At 43.1% G+C, this 23,694-nt stretch overlaps 2 protein-coding genes and 1 pseudogene across 18 annotated transcripts in view; 1 reads left to right on the top strand and 2 right to left on the bottom strand.

The window, feature by feature from the left end:
* The window catches only part of SLC25A39 (solute carrier family 25 member 39), a 31,812-nt gene extending 19,140 nt beyond the window's left edge, over positions 1-12,672 (bottom strand). Inside the window, exons 1-5 of one of the 7 annotated variants that reach the window (XM_061590731.1) lie at positions 12,367-12,672; positions 6,769-7,047; positions 3,289-3,397; positions 2,226-2,285; positions 1,236-1,280 (exon numbers count right to left, since the gene is read on the bottom strand). In XM_061590731.1, coding sequence (XP_061446715.1) covers positions 1,236-1,280; positions 2,226-2,285; positions 3,289-3,385 — 202 coding nt within the window. In that variant the 5' untranslated portion in view covers positions 3,386-3,397; positions 6,769-7,047; positions 12,367-12,672. Of the gene's footprint in view, positions 1-1,235; positions 1,281-2,225; positions 2,286-3,288; positions 3,398-6,768; positions 7,048-10,905; positions 10,930-12,366 lie in introns of those variants that run through there. The other 6 variants (XM_061590730.1, XM_061590733.1, XM_061590732.1 and 3 more) reach the window with 6 other exon arrangements.
* LOC133368169 (5S ribosomal RNA) lies at positions 243-351 on the bottom strand (annotated as a pseudogene).
* MAPT (microtubule associated protein tau) overlaps positions 5,346-23,694 on the top strand; it is a 137,969-nt gene continuing 119,620 nt past the window's right edge. For 9 of the 11 annotated variants that reach the window (XM_061590713.1, XM_061590714.1, XM_061590721.1 and 6 more), the window contains exon 1: positions 12,641-12,730. The gene's annotated coding sequence lies outside the window, so the exon portion shown is untranslated. Of the gene's footprint in view, positions 5,397-7,791; positions 7,842-12,640; positions 12,731-18,599; positions 18,695-23,694 lie in introns of those variants that run through there. The other 2 variants (XM_061590708.1, XM_061590709.1) reach the window with 2 other exon arrangements.

Genomic DNA, 23,694 nt, shown 5'->3' with positions numbered 1-23,694 from the left:
ACCGCCACCTTTTTTCTCCTCCAGGGTATCGATGGTATCTTAACATTTTGATGTCCTGGTTTCAACCAAGCTAATGGCTGCATGATATGAAGGGCTGTCACAACTAGATACTAAGTTGTTGTTGTTACATGTCTTCAAGTCGATTATGACTTATGGCGACCCTTTGAATCTTTTTATATATATATATTCATGGGGTTTTCATGGTAAGAGGTATTGAGGTGGTTTACCATTGCCTTCCTCTAAGCCTATGGCACCCGGTATTCCCAGGCAGTCTCCCATCCGAGTACTAACCAGGTCTGACCCTGCTTAGCTTCCGAGACTGGGTGTGTTCAGGGTAGTATGGCCATAGGCAGATACAAAGTAGAGACAGACAATTTTACTTTTCTGGACAGAAAACAATAGTGCTCGTCCTTTTGAAAGAACTCTTGCTTACATACACTGTTTTTGTGGCAATCCTTCCGATCACCCTGTAAAGCAGGACAGGAATATTTCCATGATGGAGAGAGGGGGTAGAGGCTGACAGAAACAGCTTGCCTAAAGCCACTCAGCGAGCTTGCAGCAGAAGCAAGATTCAAATCAGGAACGTCCCGATTTGTAGATCAAGCTCGAGCTCTATTGAGATGGAGGTGTGCAAAAGAACACGGGTGGGCTTTAAGTGGGGAGGGGGCACGTGCGCAACCCCTGCCCCAGTGTCTCCACTGGCTCCTCTTTGGACCTTGAACTGTTTTGCAAGCAGGCATGAAAGGGGATGCTAACTGTATTCAGCCTAATGAGGTTAGACTTCCTCCTGTGATTGGCAATCCTGTGTAATCAGGACTGATCAAAGAGAAGATTCTAAGTGCATTCAGCGGAACTCAGAATCACCCTAAACATATTCATGCATCAGGAGACACATGCATTCTGGACCCCCTACAAGTTTCACACTTTCAGCTGGGAATACAATACAGGCAGATGAATACCAAATCCCTCAACGAAGGAGGAACATAAACACTGTAGCAGAAACAAGGTGAAAAGGGAAGGAAGAACAAGCCCACTGAACTCTCCTTCAGGAGTGCGAACAGCATGTAAGAACATAAGAAGAGCTTGCTGGATCAGGCCAAGGATCTGCTGGATCAGGCCAAGCGCTCACCTAGTCCTCAGAATGGCCAACCAGATGCCCATGGGAATAGTAAAAGGGTCAGAGCTGCATCCAAAGAGAATGGCAGCTTATATGGGAAAACACCTGACATACTCACATTTGGACTGATGAATGCTCCAGGGCATAGACTGTACTGACAACACTGAAAAAGATGTAACATGGACATGCTTAGAGATAGGTGGGCTGCGGGAGGGAAAGCATGAGGGGACATGAAGGCCTTCAGGTGAGGCAGGGGAGTCTGGCTGCAGAAAGATGCAGTACAGATGGTGGTTTCCCCCATGCACCTGGCTAATTTAATTCTCCTTTTAAAAAAGCCAAAATTTTCTGGACATAACGGTGTATGGAGAGAATGGGGAACCTGTGGGCCTTCAGATGCTGCTGGACTCCATCTCCCATCATCCCTGGCTATTGGGCCATGCTGACTGGGGCTGATGGGAGCTGGAGTCCAATAATATCTGGAGAGCCACAGGTTTCCCATCCCTGGCTTAGGGGAGATGCGCTTGGCCAGGACCTGGTGAAATCTCAGAAGCTAGACACCTGAGGATGGCTTCCAATAGATGTGGGGCACTGTTGCTCCAAGATCAGACATTGAGAATTGCAAGAGATGGGTGGCTTAATATCTGTTGGAAGGGTTAACCAATTTTGTCCCCTCCTACTAACATATGGGCACAAGGCAGTTATGAGCTACGCAGGATGAATCAAGGAGCCATGGCTATCAAACTGCTCAGCATGACACTACAAAGGAAGCTACAGTCCAGTCCAGAGCCATAGTTGAGTCCCAGTGGCACACTTCTATAAAGGTTAGTTTTCATAGTCAGGAAAAGCAGTTAGCACACTCTTCCTGGCACAGTACCACTCCAGAATATAGGTGGGAGGAACTGCATGCTTGAACACGCTTCCACTTCAAAAACTCCCTCGCTCTGGAAAACTAGCACAGCAGGGAGAAGGCTATTTGTATGCAAGGGGTTGAGAGGCAAACATGCAGCCCTCCCAATTGCATTTTGTACGGTTCCAGGAAGCCACCAGCATCCGAGTGATGGGAGATTCCTTCCTGATGGCTTCTGACCCACGAACAGGAATGACTTACCTTTAGAGAAAGGTGTCCTCTGAGCCTGCAGTCGGATCTTCACCACATCCAAGGGTGTGACTGAAAACACAACACAGAAGGGGCTGGCTATGTGACCTTCCAGCAGCACAGCATTACACAGAACAGGACAGACATGTCTGTTCAGGAGCCAGGGAGACTTTAGAGAGATGTTTTGATAGATGGGGTTTTGATAGATGTGGAGCGGCCACTGAGAACATCTCTAAAGATGCTTTCTGAATTAGTACAGTGGGAGTATAGCAGCGGTTAAAATTTTACTCCCTTTTCCTTCCCACTCACCATATCCACTTTCATGAGTGAAGGAAAAATAGATCCCGAACGGTATGCTACCACTACTCCTGCCCAGTAATTTTAGGAGGTGTGGCAACATACCTGGTGACCCCTGCAACTGGGATGCTGCTGCACTTCCTCTCAGATTGCATTTACTTGAGGGGAAGAATAGCAATGTGCTGCTTGAGCTCCAAAGGAACTCATTCACCACCCTGGAGTCTGGCATCCTGCAGGATGGCAATGCAGTGCTGGAAAGATTTCCCTCCCAAGCCAAGTCACTCAAGAAGTGCAGGGCAAGTACGCTGATTTAATTTGAAGGGATCCGTTTGTTCACATGGCAGAGGACAAGCAAGAATGTGGGGGATTGTTGCTAATTGTAACATCTGGCTAAAATGAGAGGTGATGGGGCTGGGGGGGGATTTCTGGGATTAATAAAGCAACAGACATCCCCAACTCAAATCCCCCCCCCGGTCCCATTCATGCTGGAAGTCAGTTGAAAGAGACAAAATCCATGCCCAGAATTTTGAGCATGGAAGCTCATTTTCAAGTAATGGGAAACCTGTGCCTGTTCAAATGATACCACAGCACCGACTAGGTGGCCAGCAGTGATGCGGTAGCAAAACATGGGAGTACAGGAAGGAAAAGAAGTCAGGATGGTCTCTAAGTCACATACAGAACCTCAGATCACATGTCCAACTCACCACACATTTTGACATGCATCCGCATTACTCAAATTGGCCCAGAAGAAACCACAGGGTAAAAGCAGAATACCTACCAAAAAGAGAGGTAAAGAGGGCTCCAGTCCCAGATGCCAGCATTTGCTGCATGGGGGTGATGCCCCCCAACAGACTCCCAGATGGATTTTCAGCCATTGTGCTGCTCACCTTTAAAACAAAGATAGTGGATGGCATAGTTACTGGCAATGGCAACTGAAGGCAGTCGCTACGTGAACCCAGGGATATTGCTTTCTGAGCATCTCCCTACCTTGACCTAAACAGTTTTTTTTTTACCATAGTCCAGGAAAGCCTATTTTAGAATATGCTTAATTGAGCCTTTTCCCTATGCAAAATCCCTACATTATGTAAAAGAGCACAAAAATTTAAAAGCGAAAATGCAAACCAAAAAAGAATAATGGAAAGGCAACTTAATAAGCTGCTTCTTTTAGCATGAAAAATGTTAAAGCATTCTCTTTCAAAAGAGGTATATTCAAAAGAGGTTTCATGCTAGAAAGAAACCTGAATTTGCAAGCATAAAGAGCATAACCAAAGAAAAATTACAGCTGCGTCAGTTACAGGAACTACAAGTTAAAAGTGCTCATCTACTGCAAATGGATTTAGCGCGTTTTATAAACACAATCTTATACAGAAGACACTGCCATTGAATTAAATAGGACTTACTCCCTAGCAAGTGGGTTTAGGATTGCAGCACTCTTCTCTAAAATCACCTTTGTCTATTCTGATGCATTACAAACATGAAATTGGTTTCAGGTTTTTGGATACCACCGGCAACTGCCTACATTATGCGTAAGTAATAAGTGAGCCCTAATGTCCTGGCACATTCCTTGTGCCAAACTTCCTTGACTGCTGTCCAGACTTGCAGCAACCCCACCCGATGTGTGCTTTCACATCCAATCCTAGTTGACAGCTATTATCTCCACAGCTACAGAAAGGGGTGAGGCCTCTCTGCTACATACGCTGCTTATACAATCAGCCTTTCAGAAGGTGGCAGGATGATGCTAACTAGAAGTGATAAGCAAGATCCTTTGAGCTACTTGTAAAGTTGGTGGGATAAAAATAAAATACCACCACCCTGCTTCATTTTGAATAAAGTTGTTTGGGAGTGCAGGCTTCGGGGGGGGGGGGAAGAAGCATTAGATTATTTACAAAACGGGCATTTTTATTTTGGATAGAGCAACTGGGTTACAGGAGAACCGTCAATCAAACAGCAGCAATGGTCTCTTACATTCCCTTTTGTATCATTTTTGAACAATACAAATAGCAGCAATTATACACAGCTGTCTGGGGGGTGGAGGGAGAGGGCCAAAAGTGCAAGAGCAGGACGGGCAGGCATGCTTAACATAGACGGAAGTTCCATATTGTGAATGCTGGGGGCATTGCACCCAGATATTTCTCAGCTTGCTTTTTAAAAGCTCTACAGAAAAGCAAGCCCATAGGAAATACCACAGGGTCTGAAAAGGAGACCCCCCCCCCAAACTCAGTTATGAAACAACATTTAGGCCTTGCTCTCCTGTTCATTTCTTATGTGGCAAAAGTAAAACTCTGCCTCATGCTTTTCTCAGATCCTGGAATATCATCACTTCTGTAGCATGTTTACAGAGGCGGAAAGTGCATTAGAATTCTTATTTTGGGTTATCTTCACAATGACTCTGCAAATTTGATTGCGCAAAGCCTGCAAGTTATTTTGCTGTAGTCATGCTCTGTTCCACTCCTTTTCCGACTGTCCCTCTCGTGCTCTGAACTTTACCACCCCTCCATGCTATTCCAAGTTGATGGGATAACTCCCATCTGCTTCAGCCTGCAGCCCACGACTTGAGCAGCAGTGCTTCCCCCCTCCTTGGGCAAACAGCATGGCAGCCACAAACATTCCTTCTCTCAGAGAGCCCAGAAAACAAAGACCATGAAGTATAACGCTGATTACCCCCATGCTCATGGGGACTTAACATAGTCCTTCAGCATTGATGATGGGTGTAATTTGGCTGATTACCCAGGTGCAACCGCTGCTTGCCCGAGGTGAGTGGGCAGGTGACAAAGCTACTCCAATTCATCCCTCTGTGTGTGATACTAGCCCCCAGTGGAAAAATGGAAATGGACTGCCTTCAAGTCAATCCTGACTCATGCCTACCCTATGAATAGGGTTTTTATGGTAAGCAGTATTCAGAGGGGGTTTACCATTGCCTTCCTGAGGCTAGTCCTCCCCAGCTGCCCAGGGCCTGCTCAGCTTGCCACAGCTGCACAAGCCAGCCCCTTCCTTGTCTGCAACTGCCAGCTGGGGGGCAACTGGGCTCCTTGGGACTATGCAGCTTGCCCACGGCTGCACAGGTGGCAGGGCACGTAACCCCTGAGCCACTCACTGTGGGGGTGATCTTTAACTGGCCCTTGACACCCAGGAGACATGAGCGAGGATTTGAACTCACAGACTCTGGACTCCCAGCCAGGCTCTCCTCCCCACTGTGCTATACCAGCTGTTAGCCCCCAATAATTAAGTGAAAAGAAATTCCATAAGTTCTGTATTCACCTGGGGTGTTCATCTCAGAAAGCCCTCGCTCTCTAACCTTCCAGTGCTTTAATGCAGACTCAAGCTATTTTTAATTTAAACACAGCAGCTCAAAATTTAACTGAAAGAAGCTTCAATTCCACATTTTGGCCTGGCAGAGTTAGCTATGGGGGAAATGCAGACCAAGCCCAACCTAGCCTAGAGATGTCAGTATGCATCACAAATGCCCACAGATGCAAAAGGTATTTGCACAAATACACTGTGCAAGTGAACACTTTGGGGCTAGGAGGTATAGTGCAGGATTGTTTATGTGTTGGTGGGAGCAAACTGGAGAGCTGGACATCTTGCTGCTTTTAAGAAGAGACTCGTATTCCTAGTTCTCATCCAGGTGATGAACCTGTGTCCAGGCTGCAACACTTCAGGCTACAAGTGGAGAAATCACTTGACTGAGTGCTTCTCCATATAAAATAATTTCCTGCATACAGAAAGGGTCTCGCCTTTTCCATGACATCCTAGTTTTCTATGTGCAGAGAACTGTTCTGTATGGAGGGGCATTCAGTCAAGTAACTTCTCCTCTAGCAGTAGCAGTACAATTCAGTCCCAGGTTTACCACTCCTTTTTAAAGACAAAGTAGCGGCTACTGGCAAGAATCTGGTACGTCATCTGACTCTCAATCCCCAACTCGGAGATGGGAGACTGTGATAGTCTGTGTGGAAAAGAATCCCAACATACGTTCACCCAACTTTGTTTGAAAACCAACTACATGTAGCATGATATGTTACAAACTCCCGAGGCACCTTATCCCATCGCTCATTTACTCTAACAGTTTTGAGGGAAGGAAAAAAGCCCACCTGTACATGTTTAAAGGATTTTATTTAATTACTTTTTTTAAAAAATAAAATGTTTATTTATTTATTTATTATTTGATTTATATCTCGCCCTTCTTCCTAGCAGGAGCCCAGGGCAGCAAACAAAAGCACAAAAAAACTTTAAAACATAATAAAAAGAGACTTTAAAATACATTAAGGTCCTGGAATGAGTGGTGGCAGGCCAGCTTCAGACACTCTTGGATGAGACCGATTATCTGGATCCATTTCAGTCAGGTTTCAGGCCTGGTTTTGGCACGGAAACAGCCTTGGTCGCCCTTTATGATGACCTCTGTCGGGAGAGAGACAGGGGGAGCCTGACTCTGTTGATTCTCCTTGATCTCTCAGCGGCTTTCGGTATCATCTACCATGGTATCCTTCTCAGAAGACTGGCTGAGTTGGGAGTGGGACTGCATTTATAGCAATTTTTATGGCTACATACAGCAATAGAGAGAAGAAAAAGACATGGCTTGGGGGTATTTTCAGAAAAGCCTGTGAGCCAAGCTTGCATGTTAAAGTCCAGAGTTAATGTGGGAAAATACTTGGAGGGAACAGATGCAGATGCCCAGTGTTATTGTCCTACAATAGCTCCATCTGCAACCAATAACTACCCTGCAACCTTGCGCCATAACTAAGCAACTGTGATGAGTCTACAGTATCCACAAGTTGGACATCCTGGGCTGGTATATGCATTATTGTTTCCTCCTGGCAAGATTGCATTCAGTACTCCTGACATGGGACACAAGGCACTCATATCTCTGAGTGCAAAGACATTCCTAGAGGACAAAAAGAAATAATCACCCAATGACTTGGGAGCATTCCACTACTGAAATGCATGAATAGTTTACAGTCCTTACTATTCATCTCCTATTGAAGACCTTCCTCTTTCAACAAGCCTTTTAAGTAGAGACCTTATCCCAGTTTGCACCTGTTTTGGAATTGCTTTTAAGGATGTTTTTAAAGATTTTTTAAAGTATGTTTTTAAGTTGTTTTATTTTTTTAAATGTTTTAAAGATGTTTTGTTTTTGAAATGTTTTAAGATGTTTTTAGTGTTTTGTTCTTTGTTGGCCACCCTGGGCTCCTTCTGGGAGGAAGGGCGGGATAGAAGTTTAAAAATAAATAAAAAAAGCAACCAAGAAAGCAGTTGTGGTTACAACCTTATTGTTCCCATTTCACAGATGCGGAATTGAGGTTAAAATCTTGAGACTTGCCCAGGGACATCGATCAGGTGGGTGACTTCCTTGTGAGATGAGGAGCTCAATGGTCCCAGCTTTCCTTTCTGTAAGTTCCCTGTTCTATGGCTCTTTAAGGCTGATTGCTGGAACTGATGCTGCATGCAGTAATCAGTAAGAACAGTGGTAAAGGACTACAACGTCTCACTCGGAGGTCAGGATTCTCCAGAGCCTATTAATTACAGCATCACAAAGAGGTAGGTGGATGGGCTCCTCATAAGAACAGGGGACTGATAGGTCTTACCTCTTTCTTCCCTCAGTCTCTGTGCCACTTCTGTCATAAGCATTTTTCTGCATTTTTAGTTGTTTAATAATGTTTTGTATTGGATGTTTATATGTTGTGAACCGCCCAGAGAGCTTCGGCTATGGGGCGGTATAAAAATCTAATAAATAAATAAATAAACAAACAAACAAACAAACAAACAAATAAATAAATAAGCTGTCAGAAGAAAAAACAAGATCTCTGCCATTTCTCACAGGTTGCAGCAGAGGCAAATTGGGCAGCTGGCCTTAAGGAGGGAGGAGTGACAATGGCAGCTTGCATAAAAGGCTGCAAGGAAGGGAGGAGGGGAGACATGTTTCTACACTAGAACCCTTCATCCACCCATTGGCCTGGTTAGCACATCATATACTATGCGAACATGCTGGTTCCTGGAGAGGAGCTTACATCCTCTTTCCTCCTTCCTGGTCCTTTTAGCTCAGCACACCACTGAGAACAAACAAGGTAGAACAAACCTTGGCTATATATCGCAGATAAGAAGAGAGCTTAACTACAATTCTGGGTTTGAACGACATACTAGAGCCAAAGCTTGCCTCAGCTGCAGCACTGTATTAAGCTAAAGGGACCAAGGAAGAGCAAAGTGGCTGAGATCTCCTCTTGGGAGCCAGTGGTCTCACACTAAACTATGGTTTGTCTTAGCATTACATGCAAATGTGGCCATTGTCAGGAACTGCCCATAGGTCTCTTCCAACTCTACTGTTCTATGGTTCTATGTGCTTATATTCTATATAATGAGCTAAATACAGTTAAAGTAACTTGACAAAGATACAAAGGAAGGATTTGAAATGAGGCCCAAATATAACTCTTATCTGCTCTTTTATACTATTCTACCAACTTTCTGGAATCTTATGACATCTGATGCTCATTTGACAGATTGATAGTATGCATTTGCACCACTGACAGAGTCATTCTGTCTTCAAGGTATCCCTTGGAATAGTAGTTGTGTGAGAGCTGCCAGATATTTCTAGCAGAGAATTCTCAGCGTCCTGATGATGCTACAATTACCTGTCTTCTCTGGGGGAAACCATGATAGTTAAACTGGTTTAAATAATAATTGGTAGATATTCTCAAAGTCACTGATTGATTCAACATACATAGGACCTGATATTTAAGTCACCCAACTGGTTTCCACAGGATGTTCAAACAAGCCAAGGAACTGAGAAAAGTACAGGTGTATTTGCTATACTTAAAATATGCCTTCTCTCTCTGCCTCACACTGGAGTCCCAAATTTTGTTCTTATTTATCGTGCCAATAATATCATGCTCCAAAGGAGCAATCACGAGGACTAGACTTTAGACTTAAAGAGTTTTTTTTAAAAAGACCTGTGGATATCTGAAAAAGCAACTAGTTTTTGCAATTAATGCAGACTTTCTAGACATTCTACCCTAACTCACTTCCTCTCTATAAATAAATTACTACCCCCATACAGCTTCCAATGCAACTAAGGATTTAGACACTTCTGCAATCTTCAATAAAAACAGTGAGCAACTGAATTGCAAAGTTCATCTTTCTCATCAACTATGCGATAAAAAGCACACAAGCATGTTACCAAGCACATTAAACATTTACTCTACAGTCAAAGGTCAAGGAACAATTATGCAATGACTTTGATCAGCTCTCCCCCCCATATTGGCTCAGAGCCCAACAAAAATATGCTTCCTTAGTTCTGACCTCCAAATGTATCCATTGTCCCATAACTAACATCTCACTGTTTGGAGGCCATACACACATGGATCTCAACTATAAAGCCTTCACTAAAGTACATTCCAGAGAAAAATTATGGAACTGAGCACCCAGCCAGCCATATCATCTTTTCTCTCTCCAACTCTAGGTGCCCCATACCTCAATATTTACTCCTCCTCTCTATTCCTCTTTACTACACATACACCAAGAAAACACATTGCCTGTTCTTTAGGTATCTAGAGTAGGTGTTAGCAGAAGGCAGATTGTGATCCATTGGTATACCACAGACCAGTTTTTCGTGGATCACCTAGACCCTGCTGGTTGTTGGGATTTTTGCAAGGGTGTTGGACCAGGTGGATCTTGGATCTTATTCAGTAAGCCACTTCTATTTTTAAGCACAGCGGCATACTTAGGAACACACAAGACAGTTTACTTACTGCCTTAACTGTTAGAATATCCTGAAAATGCACTCTTGCTTAACATATCAATGGCACACATGGATGCTAGGAAGAGAAAAAGAAGTGGACCACACAAAACTGAAGTTAGTCTACCCTGTATCTAGTGGCACTTGAACCCTTTCATTCCAGAGGTGGATTAAGAGTTATTGAGATGATGGATCCTGGGGGGTCCATATCCCAGGGTACATATCAGGGCAAACTGCTTGTCTAACAAATTATATATCCGTACTAGAAAAATAAAAGCCTTTATTATTTGATAGCAATACAAAACCAACCATCTCAACCCCTTTTTTATTTTTTCCAAATACTTAAAGAAATCCAGCAGTCCATTTCCATCCCCTCCATGTGCCGTTATATAAAGGAAGTCTGAGGGGCAACTCCACTTAGCAGGAGCTCACTTTAACCCATCTCCTTCCTCCCTGACATAAATGTTAAGCAGGCCCCACAAACAACAGTGCCTACAATGCCATCATCCTTCTCTTACTACTCCAGATGTAAACCTCTCCACCAATCCTTACTTTTCAAGTGACATTCCCTCCCACCCATCCTTTTTGCCAAAGGGGTTTCCATTCTCTGCCACACACCTGCCTTACCAAGGAGTTTTAAATAGAGGGACACACTCCAAGTTGGGTACTCACTCACAACAATGTATATTGTTGGGGGTTCATTATGGAACAGCTACAGCTGTCAGCACAACCACTCCAAATGCCACGGGTCTAGCTCCTTCAGTTAGTTCTTACAGCCGCTACACACATCCATCAGTCATAGCAGGTAGAGCAGAACTTGCTCCTCCCTGCTATGGGACCTAGTTAGCTTCATTGGGATAACTCATGCTATCTTCATTCAGGCTGCAAGCTCCCAATCCTGCACTCCTTCAGCATAAAGGGATAGAGAAGAACTGAAAGCTTTTGTGAATAAAACCCTCACAGTACTTCTCTCTCACTTTGTGCCAAGACTTGCACCCTATTAAGCATGCTACCACTCCATGAAAAGAAAATGGGAAACCCTAAACCCTAAGCAAATTACTGGCTTACCTGGACTTGGCGATCATACCATTTGAAGGGTCAACTACCAGGTTTTATTAAGTTGCTTTTTATTGGTTAAACTTAATTCTATACCCTTTCAGATCACATAAATCCTTTGCCTTTTACGAAAGATTTTGCTTAACACTGTTTATCTTTCATTAACTTGTTTATTATATCTACTCTCCCCCTTATACTATAATGACTTTTGGTTGTATTTATCCTTTCTATTTTATTTTATATTGTATTAAGAAAAATTAAAACAAAAAATCAAATGAATGGAAACAACAGGGGGAAGGAAGGCAGCACATACCTTTTACCTTTTAATTTTTTTATATATAGAATATCATATATCATACAATCTACACAAAAATTATATTAAAAGAATACTACAATGATGCAAATCCTAGAACAATCTCAAAGGCTGCTGAACACACATATCAATAAAGAAGTATAAAAAAGCCTAGCTAAATAGTATTGCTACTTAACACACATTTACAAAAAATATTCCTGGGATCATACATATTTACATTATGTTAACACCCTCCATGAATCTGTATAATCCCCTTTTCAAACCATCTAAGCCAAGGGCCATCACTACATCCTCTGACAGTGAATTTAAAAAATAATTAAGCGTCCTTATGCTCTTTTAATGTATTAGATAAATTCACCTTGGACATGCCTAACAAAGATTATTAACCCTAATGGCTCAGTTAAACCTCCATGTTCAGCCGCACTGTACCTGGAGTACTAGATGCTAGGAATGAACACCAGGAGGAACAGAAACCATCACCCTCCTCTCTTGCTTGTGGGCTTCCAGGAGACATCTGGCTAGCCACTGTTGGAAACTAGATCCTGGACTTGTTACACCCTTGATCTGATCCAGCAGGGCTCTTCTTCCGTTCTTCAGGGGAACTCTCACGGTTAACCATCCTCACTGGGGCAGATCAAAGCACCCCAGAGCACGCACATCCCGCCGCCCAAACCCCGCCTGTCCCTTCCCAATGCACCTAACCGCCCCCTGGCCCCACCGGAGTCTGTCCCCAAATACAGGCCCATAAGGGAGGCATCACTCACCTATTCAGCGGAGCCACGTGCGCGCTTGCTTGCTACTTTCCCCCTTCGTCCGCGGATGACAAATACATTCAGGAAGGCACAACGCGCACCTTTCAGAACGGTGCCTTTAAGGAAGCCCATTTGCCGCCTTCTTTGGAGGATCCAGAGTGTTAATGGGCCTAAAAATAAAACAAAATAAAAAAATCGAGGCACGAGAAGACAAGCCTTTTGGATGGCCGAAGGAGTCCGAGGACTCAGAGGACGGGATGTCCCGTTGCTCCAGCCAGCCGGAAGTGGCACCACTAGCACTTCCTGCTAGGGTCAGACAATGATCCGAGGGAGGAAAAGACCCATAGAGCCTGCGCGCACACAGCCTGAAATTCCGGTATTAAAATGAAACCCGTATTAGCCGCCGTAGACTAAAGCGCAATCCTTTGTATGCTGCTTACTTGGAAGTCAGTCCCACTGTAATCAATGAGACTTACTCCCAGGTAAACGCGCAGAGGATTTCAACCTTACTGTTCAAGTAACATGATCCCCCCTCACAACCAATACAGTATTATTGATGCTTTTATTGTTTTTAATGGGATTTTAATTGTTTTTAAATGTTTATGCTTTTGTATTTTGTAACCCGTCTTGATGTAATCTATGAAAAGTGCAGCCTTTAAATAAACAAGTATGTACTTGCCTACTCAGAGGTATAAGCCCCATTGACTTCAGTGGGGCTCCCTTCAGGTTAGCGTGTATAGGACTGCAGCCTTAGTTAGCCACAATTCTCTGTGGATACAGAGGCGTCGCTTTATTCCCTTGGCGCATTTGTATTGAAAGATCTATCATCTATAGATTAGATAGATAGATTCAGCGTTGGGAGGAAGTGCGCGCGTGGAGTCGAAACAGTTCCATTCCATAACGGCGGGTTGTATCGATGAGGGCAGCTGTGAGTCTGCAGACTTTCTGCAAGCCCATTTGCGGCTCTGATAATACTCCCGGATCTTAATTAACCATGCGGAGGCAACAAAGCAAAGAATTAGGAAAAGGACCACACAGATTTAGAAGCCCAACAACATTCCTCTTCGGCACTTGTTCTTGCCCTGCATATGGCGGGGGTCAAACGAAAATACGAAATGACAACTATGGGCGGGCTCCATTTTGTTAGGTTTGTGATGCAATCGGCTGTGCTCTTGCTGAATAAGGGGCGAGGTTTAAACGTATTATTCAGGTTTTTTGAAAGAGGTCAACGGTTTACAGTATCTGGCTGGAGTCTCGTTCGCCAACCATTGCGTTCCTGCTATTGGCGCGGTTCATGCGCCTTTAAGCAGGAGGCGTCAGTATTACATATTTCGTATTTTCTCATTTAGGTTTACTGAACTCTGAGCAAGGTGTTCTTGTTAAACACCTGTGTCCATACCCCTTTACACAGCTTCAGATTCATCTCATACTTGATGAGATATTTTTTTCCTCACACATCCTTACATATTTGCCTCTCTTATCATCTTTGACCCAATTTTATATGCCTCTGCATTGGGTAATTCAGGCTCACCATTCATACTGCTTCAGTTTCACATCATTTGGAGGTCATGCTCATCCTTGTGAAATACTTTTGCTCACATGTTGAGATTATCCTCACCTTCCTCATTGGAGGACTTTCATTTACACTCTGGCACAACACAGAGAGCTTCATTTCTCTTACTTTACAGACGCAGGCTCATTAACATTTACTTCTACCCATTTGCCTTACAGAACCAGCATTTACAATCCTGTTTTTCATTACATTGTTATGGGTTTGGGGTTGAGATAGATTATTTCTATGAATCCCCTTCAGCCACTGATTTGGAACCCTGCTCCTGGAGGTGAGAAATCTGCTCTGCTGGCCAGATCTCCCTTTGTTAGTCTGATAGAGTGGCCAGGTGAGTAAATTGCCCTATCAAGTGCCCGTTAACTGGCAAATGAATCAGGGAGATCTTGTTATTGAAACTCTTCAGGAGAACCCCCTGCCCTTCCTGAGGCCAAGGAGAGACTTGAGTTTGGAGTGGAGTGGCTTTGGGGTGCCTCCTGTAAGCCTGATGGAAAATGCAAGATCTGTTGAACTGTTGATACCTTGAATCCCTTCATCCTAAGCTCAGGTTGGAATGTGTGTAAATAAACAAACCATATTTCATAAAGACACCACAACCACCGCTGACCTTCTTTCCAAGGAAACCAACCCCCTGGGTGAGCGCAGGGACCCCTGGAAATCTCTCACTGCTCAGAGATTGGGGTGACGTGCAACAATATTTTAGTTTTCTATTTAAAATCATGTATATCATCTTCCACCCTAACAAGATCAGAAAAGGCAAACATTAAAAGCAGCAAAACAATATAAACACAACAACAAAACTCACAGCAGCCAAACTATCTAGGAGAGGCCAAAAGCCTGATTAAAAAGAAAAGTTTTGACTGCTCTCCCAAATACAAGCAGTGAAAGAGCCATACAGATCATCTGGGGAAGGATGTTCCAGAGGTGTGGGAGGCAGCACAGAAAAGTCAGCTCATTCAAAGTCTCTTGACACCTTAGAGGACTTCACAGGATCTCAGCTCATACATGTCACAGAAACACACTGTACATGCACTGGCACATGCTCTTCTGTTAGATATTTGTTACGTCCACTCTCCTCACTGATCATCAGGTCACCATCCTATGGCCAGTGATGGCTGATGCTCATTGGGACTCATAGGGCAGAAGGCAGGGAGGCCAACAGTAGGTGGAGCCAAAGCCAATGACAGGCAGAGCCAGAGGCAACAGCAGACAGAGGCAGCTAATTCTAGTTTTTTCCTCATCTTCTTCCCTGCTGAGTTCTACAAAGGCAAGAACTCCTAAGACTAAGGAGAAGGAAGCTGACAGGCACTGCCACCCCCTGGACTGGTTGCAAGTAAGAAGGCAGGCAAGTGGGGGCTGGCTGAAGGCAGACTAACGTTGATGGGGCAGTGTCCCATTTGCCCTAATAGACCAGCCTCCAATGCTTATCGCTCTCATACTTTATTTGCACTCTTCCTTCAGAGATACTGAACTCTCACTGAAATGCCCTTTCATCACACGGTTTAAGGCATGGTAAGTCAAAGTGGGGAAATTCATTGCTTCAGAGAAGAACTTTCAGGAAAATTGTTTTACCCTGTATTACTTTTTATATGCCACGGTCAACCAGTGATCCTTATCCTAAAAACTCTACACAGATTCCTTTGTATGATGAAATGCCATGTCCCTATTCACTGCCATTTCTCACAATGCTGCTTTTTAACTTTACACACTTTTCCACCAGCCCTAGAGCCACCAACCTCACTGCTTTTCTGCTTCAATTCAGCTCACACAATCTGGGTGCTGTTAATCATTTTTGCAGGTGCACAGAAAGAACACCTCCAGAAATGGGGTAATTAATGCATAATTCTGTAGGAAATGTGTGCCAAGCTTGCCTTATACTATTCTCAGTTTTCTGCACTGGGGCTCTATCTACAAACATCAGATAACCCCAATCTTGTGACACTCTGCAGATAGACTGCTGTTTCAGTTATTGCCATCTCCCAAGCACCTTTGGCCCACATATGAAACTGGGAGATGGTCAGGGCATTTATCTGTTTTGAACTGCCTCTGGAAGCCCTGTGTAAACTGTTAGGAGGCCACATGCACCACGTCTTGTCAGCTGTGAGATAATACAGGTTGGTTGTGCTTTATAAATTTTTCTGACTGTAACCTGCAATAATGAGTGCAAATAAGCCTGTAAGTTTCTACACATAATACCTACAAAGGTTACAATTCTTCTAAAATATATCATAGGAATCTGCAGCCAATCAGGAGCTCCCTGTCGCATGTAGCAATATTAAATATATTTTTTCAGCAATAAACACTACATTTTTAGCATATATGATCACACAGGTATATATGCTAAAAACAATGTATGAAACAACCTTATCTGTCTGCAGTCCAGATTAAGATAGTATAAGATAAATACTGTTTTGCACATCCCAGTCTCCAAGTGGTAAGAGATTTCAGAGGCCTCAGTGCATACCTTGGGTGTGGTTTCCTTTGAATGAAGAAGACTGCTTACATTTTCATATCCAGATTCTCCATTACATTTTGGGGCAGGGAAGAAGTCCCCAATGCACAGAAAGCGATTCAGGTCTTTTTTCACCTCCAGTCCATGTCCTTTGTTCTCCCTCAAGTCACAGAGACAGACACCTTCCTGACACCACCTTCAGAAGCCAGAAGGGTCTCCAGTTTGACACAACTTGTTGCCCTCCTTTATGTAACAGAACAGATGCTTAAGAGACCTGGCTAGATTATTTACGTAACAAAGAAACTAGTTAGACCTTTTTAGCAGTCTCTTTTTCTACAGCATTTTACAGCTATAATACCACAGAAGTGGAGAGGATCCCCCAAACCCATTTGGTCTGATCTCAAACTCATTACAATACAGAAAGTAGTCACAAGACAGGATAAGGATGATTTTAGACTTGTATGGTCTTCTCTTTTTTACTGGAATCAGTGCCTGCAATATGTGTTGCATTTACAAAGCAAGAGTGCACATTTGACATCTTTTATTTATTTATAAGGTTTTTAAACCACTTAGTAAACTCTCCAAGCAGTGTACAAATAATATAGTGTTTATTTATTTACATTTATATCCCACCATTCCTCCCAAAGGAGCCTTGTGCCGCAAATAAAATAGTAGATACAATTGGATACAACCCTTATATATATGTATCCAATGATAATGGACACGACGAAGGCTGCAATCCAATACGCACTTACCTGGGTGTAAGTTCCATTGAACCCAATGGAGTTTAATTCTGAGTGGATAAGTATTGGATTGCAGCCTAAGTTAGCCCTACTCTGAGTAGGACTTAGACAGGACCCACAAATCAATAAAACTTTTAAAGCAAAATATAAGTAAATCGATTATATGTCTGGGTAGATTTGCTGAAACTATTTTGCCCTGTTACTGTTGAAAAAATCTGTACCATCTCCTTTTACAGGTAAGGCATAACTATTCTGCTTACACTTTTGCATAAGAAGTTATTAGATTCAAGAGCTGAGGAGAATGATTGACCCGTCATTCTTTTCAATCAGCAGCTTCTAAGTGAGTGGTCCACTACAGTCCAGTCTGATTCTTCCAGCTCCTTACAATAAAAGAACTGGCGGATAGATTTTGTCAGCTATATTTCAGGGCCAACAGCTGCAATTTTTTTACAGACAGCTATAATTGAAGAATCAGAGTTTAGTTGTTTAATACTGATACTGGATGGAACTCAGTGGCACAATAATTTATGTTTTCATAGTAGGTGAGGGGTGGCCATCCGGTTCATAACCAAGAGCCGTACTGGAAATATGTAATAATCTTGTTTATGTGATTAACATAAAAATAATGTCACTGACATAATTTGCATATTGGATGGCTGCATACTGCACCAGATATATGCTAAGGCCGCAGTCCAATACATGTCTACTCAGAAGTAAGCTCCACTGGGTTCAATGGGACCTATTCCCAGGTAAGGGTGTATTGGACTGCAACCTAAGTTTGGCTGTAGGAGACCCATATCTGCTGCATACCCATAAAGTTCATGGAGAAATTTTGGACAAAACACCATCTCTCAGCCTAGTCTATCTCACAGGGTTGTTAGGAATCTTAGGAGAATAAAAATGGGACTATAATATTTATTGTTTGAAGTATTATGGAACTTAAAACATCCAAGTCAAATAAAATTGTGTACTTTAAAATATTAACCCCCTAAATAACAAACACCTCACCGCTAAGGATTCAATTAAACAATCTCTCAACTGATTTTTTGTAGCAGGAATGGCAATGTTGGTTCCAAAAGAACCTAGTGTTGGTTCTGTTCATATAAGTGAAGGTGGAGGGGAAACAGGATCTTGCTCAATCCAGCTATTCTGTCCTGATGAGACACTATTAGGAATTTGTAGCAGGTTTAATGTTACACATTATTTTTTAAATATATTTATTGATTTAGGAAAATGCAATACAAGTATAACTAAATGTCAAATACACAAATGCCTCCCCGCAGATGAGTGTCCATTTCCAGATTACAAGAAACCGAGATTGTCGACAAATTGCCCATCAAACAGAGGTGTCCCTATAAAACTCAGCATGAGTCGCTGGTAGTGTGGTTGGTGCTCTTTTGTTGCAGCATAAGTAATAAAAACAATAAAAGTTTTCTGATATTTTTATATGTCCTTCATTCCCTCAGCTTTTTCTTAACAGCGAGGTCCCAAAGTTCTTGGAAACAAATGTCCATTATGTCTGCATTTAGGGATCTCCAGAACCTGGCAACAGTCAATCAAACCGACGTCATAATATACGTAAGAAGATTTTGGTGGCAAACATCCAATACCTCCTTGTCATAGATGGAAAGTAAAGCAGTGATAGTCTGGCTTGTTATCAATTCCGCTTCTATAAATACCTTATCCCAAAAGCGTTGCACCTTAGAACAAGCCCACCTCATATGAAATAGCCATATTCTCTACAGTCCCACCAACCAAAACAGTCCCACCAACAAAAAGAGGTGTTGCTATTCATAACCCTGCTCAAAAGTGCAGGGTGGAGAGTCTTGACAGTATTTTTGCATATCCTGGTGAATGTAGAGTGAAAGGTGACTTTCCCTATAACTTGGTTCCATAGAATTTCGTCAATCTGCACATTCAAGTCCTGCTGCCAATGAGTTTTTAAAACAGACAAGAGTTTTGTTGAAAATTGCATTAGAATAGCATAAATTCTGGATAAAATACCCCTGTCTGTAGAGCTGGCTGAATAAATTAAGTTTTCAAATTGATCCAAGGGCCAGGTGGCAGTCAGCACAACTCAGGGCTTGATAGATAGCCATCCAATTGTGTGTAACTCCAGCCAACCTCAATTCAAGCTCTGGCCCAGATAGTGGCTTCAATTTTTTAAAAAATCTTTTATCCAATATAACCTGGCCTTTTCCCAGTTCTTGAAGTGCAGTAACCAGTCTGGCTTGTAAAACTGTGGATGAAAAATTAGTGGAGTGATGGGGGAGTTAACTAGGCATTAACTTTGAACACCATTTTTTCTAAACTGTGAGGTCTGAAGGGAGAAGGGGGTTGGTGACATTGCTGAACAATTTCTTTGAATGTTTCAGATTATAGCATTTGACTTTCAGCTTCTTTGCTACATATCTACTGATGCATGGGAAAACGATTGTCCCACAGAATGGGCAGGAGTGTTGACAGTGTGTAGAAATATGTGTAGTCAGTATAGAAAATCTATCATGGAGAACGATGGTCTCGGGGAAGGAGAGCATCCAGCTGAGGAAGAGGGAAACGATCCCTTAGAAGGGACCCATTCCTTGGGGGATGAGCAGCTATCCTCTCGTGCCGAGGATATATCTCCAGGGGGTGGAGGGATCCTTGTAGTGGGTGATTTGATCATTAGGAACATAGACAGTGGGGTGTGTGATGGGCGTGTAGACCGCAAGGTGTTTTGCCTGCCTGGTGCGAAGGTTGCGGATATCGCCCATCGTTTAGATAGTTTGGTAGACAGTGCTGGGGAGGAGTCAGTGGTCGTGGTGCACGTTGGCACCAATGACATGGGGAAATGCAGCCGTGAGGTCCTGGAAGCAAAATTTAGGTTGCTAGGTAGGATGCTGAAAGCCAGGACCTCCAAGGTGGCTTTCTCTGAAATGCTACCGGTTCCATGCGCAGGACCAGCCAGACAGGCCCAGCTTCGCAGTCTCAATGCGTGGATGAGACGATGGTGTCGGGTGGAAGGGTTTGGATTTGTTAGGCACTGGGGAACATTTTGGGACAAGCCGGGCCTGTACAAAAGGGACGGGCTCCACTTGAACCAGAATGGAACCAGACTGCTGGCACTTAAAATTAAAAAGGTAGCAGAGCAGCTTTTAAACTGACTGAGGGGGGAAACCCGACAGGAGCTGAGGAAGGTCTGGTTCGGAATAAACCTCCCCCCTGGGATAAAAACCAAAGAAATGATGAAATTTTAAAAGGGGTAGGCCTAGAAGTAGGCATTGTGAGAGCAGGGGCACAGGATATAAATTCAGAAGAGCAAAATTACCACAGGCCAAACCACAAGTGCCAAAGACACTTGAAGAGAGACACTGCTTACAAGTGCCTGTACGCTAATGCTAGGAGCCTCCGAACCAAGATGGGAGAACTGGAGCGCTTGGTCTTAGAGAAGAGCATTGATATAGTGAGCATAACGGAGACCTGGTGGAATGGAGAAAACCAGTGGGATACGGTTATCCCTGGATATAAACTATATCAGAAGGACAGGGCAGGACGTATTGGTGGCGGAGTCGCTCTATACGTGAAAGAAGGCATTGAATCCAGCAAGCTCGAAACCCCAAAAGAGGCGGACTCCTCCACAGAATCATTGTGTGTGGTGATACCATGCCCCAGGAGGGACTTAATACTGGGAACGATCTATCGTCCCTCTGATCAAAATGCTCAGGGAGACCTTGAGATGAGATATGAAATTGAGGAAGCATCCAAACTAGGAAATGTGGTAGTAATGGGTGACTTCAACTACCCGAACATAGACTGGCCGCATATGTGTTCCAGTCATGACAAAGAAGCAAAGTTTCTAGATATTCTAAATGACTATTCCCTAGACCAGTTGGTCATGGAACCGACCAGAGGGACGGCAACCCAGGACTTAATCCTCAGTGGGGACCGGGACCTGGTGCGAGATGTAAGTGTTGTTGAACCGATTGGGAGCAGTGACCACAGTGCTATTAAATTAAACATACATGTAAATGGCCAATTGCCAAGAAAATCCAACACGGTCACATTTGACTTCAAAAGAGGAAACTTCACAAAAATGAGGGGACTGGTAAAAAGAAAGCTGAAAAACAAAGTCCAGAGGGTCACATCACTCGAAAATGCTTGGAAGTTGTTTAAAAACACTATATTAGAAGCTCAACTGGAGTGCATACCATAGATCAGAAAAGGTACCGCCAGGGCCAAGAAGATGCCAGCATGGTTAACGAGCAAAGTCAAGGAAGCTCTTAGAGGCAAAAAGTCTTCCTTCAGAAAATGGAAGTCTTGTCCGAATGAAGAAAATAAAAAGGAACACAAACTCTGGCAAAAGAAATGCAAGAAGACAATAAGGGATGCTAAAAAAGAATTTGAGGAGCACATTGCTAAAAACATAAAAACCAACAAAAAAATAATTCTATAAATACATTCAAAGCAGGAGACCATCTAGGGAGGCGATTGGACCCTTGGATGATAAGGGAGTCAAAGGTGTACTAAAGAACGATAAGGAGATTGCAGAGAAGTTAAATGAATTCTTTGCATCTGTCTTCACAGTGGAAGATATAGGGCAGATCCCTGAACCTGAACTAACATTTGCAGGAAGGGATTCTGAGGAACTGAGACAAATAGTGGTAACGAGAGAGGAAGTTCTAGGCTTAATGGACAATATAAAAACTGACAAATCACCGGGCCCGGATGGCATCCACCCAAGAGTTCTCAAAGAACTCAGATGTGAAATTGCTGATCTGCTAACTAAAATATGTAACTTGTCCCTCGGGTCCTCCTCCGTGCCTGAGGACTGGAAAGCGGCAAATGTAACGCCAATCTTCAAAAAGGGATCCAGAGGGGATCCCGGAAATTACAGGCCAGTTAGCTTAACTTCCGTCCCTGGAAAACTGGTAGAAAGTATTATTAAAGCTAGATTAACTAAGCACATAGAAGAACAAGCCTTGCTGAAGCAGAGCCAGCATGGCTTCTGCAAGGGAAAGTCCTGTCTCAGTAACCTATTAGAATTCTTTGAGAGTGTCAACAAGCATATAGATAGAGGTGATCCAGTGGACATAGTGTACTTAGACTTTCAAAAAGCGTTTGACAAGGTACCTCACCAAAGGCTTCTGAGGAAGCTTAGCAGTCATGGAATAAGAGGAGAGGTCCTCTTGTGGATAAGGAATTGGTTGAGAAGCAGAAAGCAGAGAGTAGGAATAAACGGACAGTTCTCCCAATGGAGGGCTGTAGAAAGTGGAGTCCCTCAAGGATCGGTATTGGGACCTGTACTTTTCAACTTGTTCATTAATGACCTAGAATTAGGAGTGAGCAGTGAAGTGGCCAAGTTTGCTGACGACACTAAATTGTTCAGGGTTGTTAAAACAAAAAGGGATTGCGAAGAGCTCCAAAAAGACCTCTCCAAACTGAGTGAATGGGCGGAAAAATGGCAAATGCAATTCAATATAAAGTGTAAAATTATGCATATTGGAGCAAAAAATCTGAATTTCACATATACGCTCATGGGGTCTGAACTGGCGGTGACTGACCAGGAGAGAGACCTCGGGGTTGTAGTGGACAGCACGATGAAAATGTCGACCTAGTGTGCGGCAGCTGTGAAAAAGGCAAATTCCATGCTAGGGATAATTAGGAAAGGTATTGAAAATAAAACAGCCGATATCATAATGCCGTTGTATAAATCTATGGTGCGGCCGCATTTGGAATACTATGTACAGTTCTGGTCGCCTCATCTCAAAAAGGATATTATAGAGTTGGAAAAGGTTCAGAAGAGGGCAACCAGGACTTCCGGGAAGGGTGACTTCGCTTGTGCCTGCTTTTGGGACGGGCTCCCGCCTCAAAAGAAGCTTATTCAGATATAAATCAGTCAGAACATTTTTTTTTTTGACTGATGAAATTTCTCCCGGGCAGGGAGAAACGTAGAGATCAACCTCAAAAGCCTGTTTTTGTTGGGAGGACTGGATTTCATTAATTTATGAGATAAGGTCCAGCCAACAATGCCGGACGGACTTTCTAACAAGCTCTATCTGCTTAAGCGATACGTTTATCTTTTCTTTAAAGAGAGAACGGACTAACAGGCAAGCACCCTTCTTTCTATTATTTTTTTTTACTTGGTTTAAATTGTTACAGCAAAAGGAGATTTGTCAGATTGATCGGCTTTGGACAACTTCTGGGTGAGATATAACTCTTTTTTGTTACTCACGAAATTAACAGCTTATCTTTGTTTCTGTCGCAAAAAGCTGTCCTGGAAGTGCATTCTAAAGATAATAAACAGAAGAGGGATTTCTATTCCTGATTTCTACTCCGAGGAATATTATATTGTCTGGGACTATTCTCTTTTTGGTCTATTTTATTTTGACGAATCTGCTTCTTCACGACGCCACTAACTGTTTTGATGCTGGGAACTAAATTTGTTTTGCATTCTTGAACATAGAGAGATAAGGCAGGTTGCTCTGTTTATACTGTGATGTCATCAAGCCTGGAATATTAACCCAATTGTTGCTGAAATAAGAAGTGGTTCTTCTTTATTTTTGTTTTGCTTTGTTTTCGTGGTTTTAAAAATGGCAATC

The sequence above is a fragment of the Rhineura floridana genome, chromosome 11, assembly GCF_030035675.1.
Source record: "Rhineura floridana isolate rRhiFlo1 chromosome 11, rRhiFlo1.hap2, whole genome shotgun sequence".
NCBI lineage: Eukaryota > Metazoa > Chordata > Lepidosauria > Squamata > Rhineuridae > Rhineura > Rhineura floridana.
This window is presented reverse-complemented; position numbering and strand designations above follow the sequence as displayed.